This window comes from Penaeus japonicus, unplaced genomic scaffold (genome assembly GCF_977035675.1).
Source record: "Penaeus japonicus unplaced genomic scaffold, GWHDUDI00000001_assembly GWHDUDI00000040, whole genome shotgun sequence".
Classification (NCBI taxonomy): domain Eukaryota; kingdom Metazoa; phylum Arthropoda; class Malacostraca; order Decapoda; family Penaeidae; genus Penaeus; species Penaeus japonicus.
Window position 1 is genome coordinate 17,832,690 of NW_028234442.1, and position 10,000 is coordinate 17,842,689.

The window sequence follows — 10,000 nt, forward strand, 5'->3', positions numbered from 1 at the left end:
TCATGGGCACCGCGGAGGTGGTGCCCGGGGTGCTGCTGCTGCTGCTGGTGTTGTTGTTGTTGTTGTTGGGGTACTCGTGGCGCGTGTCCTCCGAGGCCGAGGAGCTGCCCGAGCCGTGGCTCCAGGGCCGCTCCTCGTAGCCGGTGCTGCCCTTGGCGGCGCTGTAGTGGCAGGCCGGGGTGGAGGCGGGGCCGCTGAGGGGCGCGCTGTCCAGGGCCACTCCGCACCCGGGGTACTGATGGGCCTCGCTCCTCACGTACCGCTCGTCGTACGTCTCGTACGTCGGCGGGTAGCACGTGATGCGCGGGTCGGGGTACGGCGTGGGGGGCGCGGCGAGGGCAGGAGGGGGCAGGGCGGAAGGGTAGTGGAGGGAAGCCCCGGGCGGACCCTCCAGGACGTCGTGGAGGGCCTCGGTGGGGGCGGGGGAGGGGTAGGGCGAAGTGCGGCACTTGAGACGACCTCCCGCCATGCTCTTGATCCCCGCGTCGCCCCAGGCCCCCGCCTCCTCCCCCCGACCCCCGCCCACTTGCTCCCACGAAAACCTCCCTTCGCGCGCCTCAACCTCACTGTCGGGGGAGAAGAAGAAAAAAATCAGAGAAATATTACCAAAAAAAAAAAAAAAAAAAAAAAAAAAAAAAAAAAAAAAAAATAATATATATTAATATAAATATATATATATATATATATATTATATATATATATATATATATATATATATATAACAGCTATAACACATAAACAGAAAGACCCAACACTCGGCTCCTGAACACACCGTCCCGCGGGAACTCACGTAAGAACATAGTTGACGGCGACGATGCAGTGCGGCCTGGAGGAGCGGGAGTTATGGACGATGGTGGCGTAGCTCTGAACCCACACCCAACCCCCGTCGCGGGTCAGGAATCTGTAGTACTTGGTGGTGACCTGTCCCTTCATCAACACTGCATGGGAGAGTAGGATGGGGTCAGCAAGGCCTTGTTTGTTTTGGTCGAGTCTTTATCATAATAGGAAGGGGAGTATATGTTACACTGTGAGAGCAAACCAACGAATGGACAAAGGAGGTTATGAGGGAGTATAAGAATAAACCGACTAGCAGAGGGAGGGAGGGAGAGAGAGAGAGAGAGAGAGAGAGAGAGAGAGAGAGAGAGAGAGAGAGAGAGAGAGAGAGAGAGAGAGAGAGAGAGAGAGAGAGAGAGAGAGAGAGAATAAGAGATAGACAGACAGATAGACAGACAGATAGACAGACAGATAGACAGATAGATAGATAGATAAATAGAGAGAAGGTATACATTCACCATAATCCCTTGAAGATACGAAACATATACTCACACATGTGATGAGAGTAGCGCATATGAAGCATGTCGCAGCCGTGTATATACTGGTACAACGTCTTCTCAATCAGGTCTTGAGGCTCGTATCCAGTCAGTACTCCCACTCTGCGAGGAGAGGGGCGTGGTCACAGGAGGGGCGAGGTTTGGAAGGTGATGATGTGTGGTGAAACCGTAGTGGAAGGTGATGAGGTGTGAAGAGGGCATAGTGTAGGGGGATGAGGAGATGGGGATGACGATGATAATAATTACGACAATAACAACAACAACAACAACAACAGCAACAACCAAAGAATAAAAAATACCAACAACGACACTCACACACACACACACACACAGACACACACACACACATACACACACACAAAAACACACAAACAAACAAACAAAAACCCAAAAACAAACACTCACCTGGCGTCAAGGAAGATAAGTTTAAGATCAAGCGAAGCCCTGAACATGAACATATTGGAATGCATTTTGATCTCCGTGATGGCGGAAGGCGGCAGCGAGTGGCCCACGGCTACGAGACCCACGTTCTGGTAGCAGCTGTCGTATGGTGCCATGTCGAGTGTATAGTGTTTGATCTTGAGGTACCCCGAGCAGTGGATTACCTGGTGGGGGAGGGGGGGATAAAGGTGGTGATTAATTGGTTGATTGGTTGGGTGGGTGGGTGGGTGGGTGGGCGTGAAGATGGTGAAGAAGAGGAGGAATGAGGAAGAGGAAGCAGAGGAAGATGATGATGGTGTTTATGAAGGAGGGGAAGAGGAAGGAGAATAAAATGGTGTTGAAGAAGAAGCTTAAGGCGAAGAAGAAGATGAAGAGGAAGATGATGGTGATGATGAAGAAAATGAATAATGATAATAAGTAGACGAAGAAAGCGAAAAAAAAGGCAAAACGAAATAAAAGAAATCTAATAAAGCAGTCGATAATAACAACCACGAGCAGTTAAAGAAAGGAGAGTAAGAGTAAGAAAGAGATGGAAAAGAATAAAGGAATAAAGAACTCACACAGAAAAGGTAACTAACTAAAGGAAAGAGATCGGTGACTCAGGAAGAGGAGGGGGAGGGAGAAGGGAGAGGGGAGAGGGGGGGAGGTACAGAAAGAGAACCGTCATGTCGCCGTTTTTTCATTTTTTTAACCTAAATATAATCCAAAGACTTCAAATTTTCGTTTTCGTTTCGAAAGTTTAAACGAACCAACGTACATGCGTAAACTTCTTTTTTTTTTCTTTTTTTCTTAAAGGTCAAGAACAACGGCCGAAGTAAGGACACAGTAATATTTCGATATCATCTTTAAAAGTATGCATGCGGGGGCCCTTCTCATTCTTTGTTGACTAAGCTTTATTCTTGAAATATTCTTATACGTCTATCAGTCTCAGAGTGACATCGTGTTTTTTTCCTTTTCTTTTCTTTTATTCATTTTCTTTCTTTCTATTTTTTTAGTGTTCCGCTGAAAACAGGCACAAGGCAGAAGATTTAATCCGACTCAAAAGAAAGTCGAAGGTCAATTTTCCGCAAGTCATCCTCAGTCGGTGTACTTTCCGCTCCTCGGCCGGTTTGATTTTGTGTGCGTATGTGTGTGCGTCCGAAAGGCCTTGGGAAATAACAGTTTGAATTTCATGAGAGTCAGGAGTTGATCCGGAAGTCCTGACATCCATGCATGCTGCCTCCGTCTCCGGAATTCACCAAGGGATTCAAGTCGACGTTTTTTTAACATTCCAGGTTGAGGGCGCTAGTCGAGGTTTCGTACGTGCTTGATGGCCCGACAGACGAGATTATAGCCATGCCCGGGCTTCTCGTCTTCGATACTCTTCACCTGATTACGACTTCGGCTTCAGAACTTTGGTTTTTTTTGTATGCATTGAGGTGCGAATGTCAGTTTGGTTACAATCATTGATTATTCTTAACTTTATCAAAGAATCGCATTATTTTGCCCAACTGCTAACTAAAATCAACGGGAATAACGGTATGTGTGAGAAAAAGAAAAACAAAACAAGTTTTAAAAGTTAAACCGTATTATATTCACGTACACGCAACTTCAGATTAAAGAGATTCACCTTAATAAAAAAAACAACAACACTAAAATCAAAAGTGTGACATCCAACCGAACATGGCGGAGTCGGGAGTGAGTCATGTTGACTAACAGAGCAACGAACACGTGACGTCAAATCATGTTCATTTTCTATTATAATGTAAAACTACAAATCACTTTTTTTATTAGAATTACAGATATTACAAATCATTTTTTAAATTAGAATTACAGATAGGAAAAATGAATGTAAACTTGGTAGTAACGATAGATACACAATCTGGCGTACTTTGAAAATCTGGAAGCCCAAATAGGTGCCATTCCTCTAAGACTCTAGTAAAAGTGAATAAAAAATAGGTCGAGAGTGTAGGCATCGGGAGGCGGTCACGAACTATGGTAAACTTCTCTATACAATTTATTTTCTGATTTTCCTCTAACTCTGTCTAATCTCCTTATCTTTCTTCAGTCTACACGAGACTAAGGGAGTGAATTCATTTGCAATTGACAGTGAGTGAGAGTGACTGGACGGTATCTTACTGTTTACATTAACCAAGACACCTCGAAGCCAGTCTATGTTAAGCTGAAGTTCTCGATGTTGAGACCGTAAGACTGGATGTATCGCAATAGGCTTTGTTTTCCTATATATCTAATATACTGTTATTAGTATGACTTTATCTTACACAACATCATATTTGTTCAGTTTATTTCAAACTAGATAATGATAATCTGTGTTGTATCATAAATACATAAAGGTATCCAGTGCACACCGGCACACTCCGGAAAAGGCGACGGTCGTATTCATACAGAAATGTCCGTTAAAACAATAGCATGTGCATCGATCCGACACTGCGCTGAAGAACGGAATCCCGTTGTTCAGTGAAAGTGGGAGTCTGGGTAGGGAGCCATTGGTAAACCTTATTCAAACCTGAGGAGTCATGCATTGACGAGAATATTATCTTTTAGTAATATACATGAGCTCCCCCTGAAAGAAAACCGCAGCGTCACCGGCATGATTGAGCAAACGTGGTATTATTGCACATTTTATATACCTTAGATTTTATACTCCCACACGCTTTGTGGTATTCCGTGGACTACATGTGTCATGGCATGATAAGCCGACTTAGTGCTCACAGTACAAAGGACACATAAAGGAAATACAACAAGAACAAAATGGCGCCTTAGGTAAAGGTGAGATGCTAGACGCCATCTTGGACGAGCAGTTTGTTCACATCTCGAAGCGCGCGGTGTGAACATCTCAGGGTTGCAAAGGTCCAAGGAAGGAGCATGGATTTCTTTCGAAAACCAGTTGATGTTTGTTATCTTCTATAATAACAGACGGAGTTACATCTACGACGCACACGTCCAGATATAAAGGGGAGTATAATTATCATGACTTGAATACCGGGATGGAAAACATTGTACTGAATCACGGCAATGGCGCCATCAGTACACCATGACGCAGCGTGAACGGAGAGAGAAAAGGAGAGAGGGAGGAGTGGGAGGAGAGGGATGGGAAAAGAGGGGGTGTGGGGGAAGGGGAGGGAGGGAAGAGGGGAGAAAAAAGGAGAAGTAAAGGGGATAGAATGGGATGAAAGAGATATATGTATAGATGGACAGTTAGGTGGAGAGAGAGAGAGAGAGAGAGAGAGAGAGAGAGAGAGAGAGAGAGAGAGAGAGAGAGAGAGAGAGAGAGAGAGAGAGAGAGAGAGAGAGAGAGAGAGAGAGAGAGAGAGAGAGAGAGAGAAAGAATGGAAGGAGAGAGAGAGAGGGAGAGAGAGAGAGAGAAAGAATGGAAGGAGAGAGAGAGAGAGAAAGAATGGAAGGAGAGAGATAGATCAATAAATAGACAAATATGTAGAGAAAGAAAAAAAAGAAAGAGAGAGAGAAAAAAAGAGAAAGAGAGATAACGCAGAGAAAACAGAAAAAAACAAAGAGAACTAAAACATTCTCATTCCTTCAGTTAATCTAAAACTATCCCGAAGGAACCGCCAACACACTCGTTAAAGGAAAACTCACCTTATAACCCCCTGTGGTAAGGCCGGCATTCCTTTTCGCCAGGACGCACTTCATTCTTATGAAGAAGGTTCTCTCGATCTCCTCGTCTGCAAAGAAAACGAGGAATATTAATTGAAAATCATGTCAGATCCATTGATTGGAGATCCATCGGCATATCATGGTGGTTATCATACGCTGATCAACATTGCATCATTGCATTTCCTTTTTTTTTCTTTACTTTTCTTTTTTTTTTCTTTTACTTGTATTTTGTTTTTCTCTTTTATTTTTTTTTGTTCTTTTAACACGAATTTCCGGAAGTACTGTATATCCTGGATAGGGGGAAGATGGGGGGATGGGAGACCGATATTAGGGGGATGGGGCAGGGGGGGTGGGGGTGCAAGAAGTATAAAGAAAATTAAGGCAAGGGTGATGGACAGAGGAGGAAGGCAAGGGAGAGATGAGGAGGAAGGAAGGAGAGGGAGGAAGAAGGAAAGAAGGAAGGGGAGGGGAGGGGGAGGGTGAGCTACAAGCGAAATGAGAAAAGCATTTTTTTGAGAGTTGGGTAATCGTGAGAAAGAGAGAGTGGATGGAGAGTGGGGGACGAGGAAGGGGAAGAGGAGAAAGTAGAGTGTAGGGGGGGGGGGCGGGAACAGGGGAAGGGGAGAGAAACCGAACGGGAAAAAATAAAAATAAAATGAAAAAGGAAATAAAGGAAATTCACCCTGGTTGACGGAGAAAGATGGGGAGGAGAAGGGCGAAAGGAAGAAGGAAAAGAGGTAAGAATAAGAAGGGTGAGAAGGAAGCAGGGAAGCAGTGGAACAGGGGCGTGGAAAGCAGGTAAGTAAGGAAGAAGGAGAACAGGGAAGCAGGAATCCAAGGCAGCAGAAAAGCAGAGGACCAGGGAAGCAGGGTTCCAGGAAATCAGTGAAACAGGGGCCCAAGGAAGCACAGAAGCAGGGGCCCAGAGTAATAGGGGTCCAGGGAAGCAGAAAACCAGAAAGCAGAAGTCCAGGGACGAGGAGAAGCAGGGAAGCACAGAAGCAGGGGCCCAGAGTAATAGGGGTCCAGGGAAGCAGAAAACCAGAAAGCAGAAGTCCAGGGACGAGGAGAAGCAGGGAAGCACAGAAGCAGGGGCCCAGAGTAATAGGGGTCCAGGGAAGCAGAAAACCAGGAAAGCAGAAGTCCAGGGACGAGGAGAAGCAGGGAAGCACAGAAGCAGGAATCCAGAGAAATGGGAGTCCAGAGAAGCAGGAAACCAGAAAGCAGAAGTCCAGGGACGAGGAGAAGCAGGGAAGCACAGAAGCAGGGGCCCAGAGTAATAGGGGTCCAGGGAAGCAGGAAACCAGAAAGCAGAGATCCAAACAATCAGAGAAACAGAGTACCAAGCAAGCACAGAAGCAGGGAAAACCACAGAAAAAAAAAAAAAAACGAGAGCCCACAACCAGGGGACAAGAACAGGACACAAACCATACAACCAAGAAGCAAGGAAGACCCACCTTGTCTGACATAGGGCGAATGTGGAACGGGTTGTGGAGTGACGTTCAACACAGCCGTCATCTCCTCGTGGTCAGCTGGGTGGATGTACTCGTAGATGCTGTTGCCGGTGAGTTCGACCTGAGATGCGGGAGAGAAGTGGGCGAGGTCAGCTTAGGTCGAGAGGAGTTTTGGGTTTGGGAAGTAAATGAGTCTGGGGGGAGGGGATGCGATGATTGGGAGGGAAGGGAGAAAGGGAGTAAATGAGATGAGGAAAAGAGAGAATAAATGAAGGGAATAAAGAAAATTAATAAGGGGAAGTAAAAGAAGGTAGAGGAGGGGAAAATGAACAAGGGAAAGAAAGAGGAAACATAAAGAGGGGAAATAGTAACTTAATGAGTGGAAAAAATAAAATTAACGACGGAAAAATAGAAAATAAACGAGGAAAAAATAACTAGGGGAAAAAGAAAGAAAACCAACAAGGAAAAAAAAGGAGAAAAAGAAACAAAAGGGAAAACAATAACAAAAGCAAGGAAATGATAGGAGAGTGAGTAACGAAAAGAAAAAAGTAAAGAAACAAAAGAAAAACAAAAAGAGAAAGGAATGTAAGAGTGAGCGAAAGCACATAAAAATGAGGGAAAGTGAGAGTTAGTGAAAGGCGGCATGAGTGAGGGGAGGCGAGGTTGGGGAGGGGAGGGGGGAGGGGGGAGGGAAGGGGAGTTGAAGGGAAGTGAAAGATGGGAAGAAAAGGAAATTGAGAAGGGATGGAGATGGATGGATACGAGAAAAAAAAAACATATAGAGAGAAGAACAAAAGATGTCACTGTATGCAAATACGTTTAGTATTTTCTAAGAACCGAAAGTGGAAAAAAACAAATTAATATCCTCATTTCCTGGTAATAAAAAAATGATGATTACATGCGCTCGTTTCCTCCAAGGAGACTTACCCCTACATGAAATCATCTCTAAATCAACCTTCAGTATCCCGCAACCGTAAGAAAATATGTGATTCGATTGAGAACCCCCTTTTCGAACGGCCTGGTGCCTCGTGTATCCGCCGCCTCCACATATCGACCAGTCGCCGCCGCCCGTGCTATATCTCGTCATCTAAGCGACCGGCACCGAGGGAGGACGGGGCTAAAACTTTTGTCTTGGCGTTTCGAGAGATCGTTGTCCTGTTTTCACTTATGATCTGTAGCGTATTCTTCCTTAGAAGAGAGGTGGTATTTACCTTTGGGATTCGGGTGTAATTATGGCGATCACGCCATCAAAGGGAAACGGACGTAGAGTAATTGCAATCTCTAATTACCGGTTATTTCGATCACGTATCTGGTCTGCAATGTGTTCCCTGAGGAAACATTAAGTTTAAAGGAAAATTGATTGCCAAATATGTAGCTGGGATCCCATGACGGCATTCGTTTCTCACTCTCAAATGCTACAGCTTATCTCCAAGAAATCCTTATTGTACAAACAACATAAATTCTAAATCCCAAAATCCCAGAAAAAAATCCAGAGAGAAATTTTCTAAAGTAAAGAATCTTTTAAGCTCAACCGTAAAAAGGGGCCCGCCAATCCCCCTTTACACCCGCGCCCTCTACACCCGCACGCTATTCCCGGAATTTAAATCGCGCGCCAAATTACCCTCGTATATTTTCCTCCAAATCCCAGAACATCACAATATTATCTTCAGCTGAACATCTGATCTGAATCCTCTATAGTGTGTTGAGAAAGGGAGATGAGAGAGAGAGAGAGAGAGAGAGAGAGAGAGAGAGAGAGAGAGAGAGAGAGAGAGAGAGAGAGAGAGAGAGAGAGAGAGAGAGAGAGAGAGAGAGAGAGAGAGAGAGAGAGAGAGAGAGAGAGAGAGAGAGAGAGAGAGAAGAGGGGGAGAAAGAGTGAGAGAGAGGGAGTGAGAAAGCAACGGGCAAATAGATATATAAATACGTGTGTGTATGCATGTATACACACACACACACACACACACACACACAGACCGCTCTCACACACATACGTACATAAGCTATGCATAGCTTACGGTTATAAAGATCACATCATTTCATCTCCATGGAAATAGTATTATAAATCACATTGGGGAGATATATCATCCCACATTTAATGAAAAAAAAAATCCATCTTTATTCCGAAAAGTGAAGTTTCGCGCCTATATTTATGTGTGACAGATGCTCAGCTGACTCCGGAGTGTGCGTAACCTCCGCCCCCTTTCACAACATGCCAAAAACCACAAAAATCTTAAACTCGCTAAAGAGAGAAAGAAAAGCTATTTTTATTATCATATATAGTGTGCTGACGCATACATTCTTTTCCGCTGCGTAGGCACGAGGTTAAGGAAAACAATAGGAGGAAAAAAAATCTAAAAGGAAATTAGTCTGTAGCAACTCAATTACGTTGATTCTCCTTATATAAACATGCATTTGATGAAAGTAAATATCTGGAGGTATTTTAGTGCAATTTGACCTTAATAATCATAATGATTCGTTCATTCCACAGCGTGGGTTGTTTATCTTTGAACATGACTGGTGATGTATTAGTGGAAAGCTTGACATGAGTGTATAGAATGTGTATTCTGCAGCATTTACTATCCAAAGAAATACACACGCAAAAAAATCGGTATTCTATACCACTCAGAAAATCACAAATGTTGTTTGAAAAGCAAAAAAGAAAAGAAAAAAAAAAAAAAAGAGAGAGAGAGAAAAAAAAACGATCCATATATCTACCAAGGAACGTCAAAGTCTTTAATTGATTTCTCAACGACGTTCGAACATTGAATGTTCACCTGCATAATATCCTAAGGCTTTAACCAATCTCTGCTTGTTCAAACTCTCACCGGAAGTATCTCCAGTAAACAAACCAATTACTGCGTGAAATAAATTTGTCTACATTGTAAAAATGTTCTCCCCATGATCGGTAGCGCGGGAAAAGACAGCTGAAGCACGTCGAGGCGCAACCGATATCACGGGTGTTGGGTGGCGGTGGCGGCGGCGGCGGGAAAGTAGGGTGAGAGTCTGTCTGCTTTGCTTTACTTCATTGATTCTTGTCGACTTGAAGGGCTTGTAAACATGTATGATAAAGAAACGAATATAAAAAAAAGAATAAGAATTCGCTGTCTAACCCAATCTAAACATCGATTCGATAAGCGTGTATAATAAAAGAGGAAAAAAAAA

General features: G+C 44.1%; 1 protein-coding gene across 5 annotated transcripts in view; it reads right to left on the reverse strand.

Annotated features, from left to right (window-relative positions):
* Positions 1-10,000, reverse strand: part of sim (bHLH transcription factor single-minded) — a 68,856-nt gene that overhangs the window by 1,539 nt on the left and 57,317 nt on the right. For all 5 annotated transcript variants that reach the window (XM_086533910.1, XM_086533905.1, XM_086533908.1 and 2 more), the window contains 6 exons: positions 6,845-6,962; positions 5,370-5,455; positions 1,737-1,936; positions 1,327-1,433; positions 791-938; positions 1-566 (listed from right to left, as the gene is read on the reverse strand). The exon at positions 1-566 is cut by the window's left edge. In XM_086533910.1, coding sequence (XP_086390036.1) covers positions 1-566; positions 791-938; positions 1,327-1,433; positions 1,737-1,936; positions 5,370-5,455; positions 6,845-6,962 — 1,225 coding nt within the window. The remainder of the gene's footprint in view (positions 567-790; positions 939-1,326; positions 1,434-1,736; positions 1,937-5,369; positions 5,456-6,844; positions 6,963-10,000) is intronic.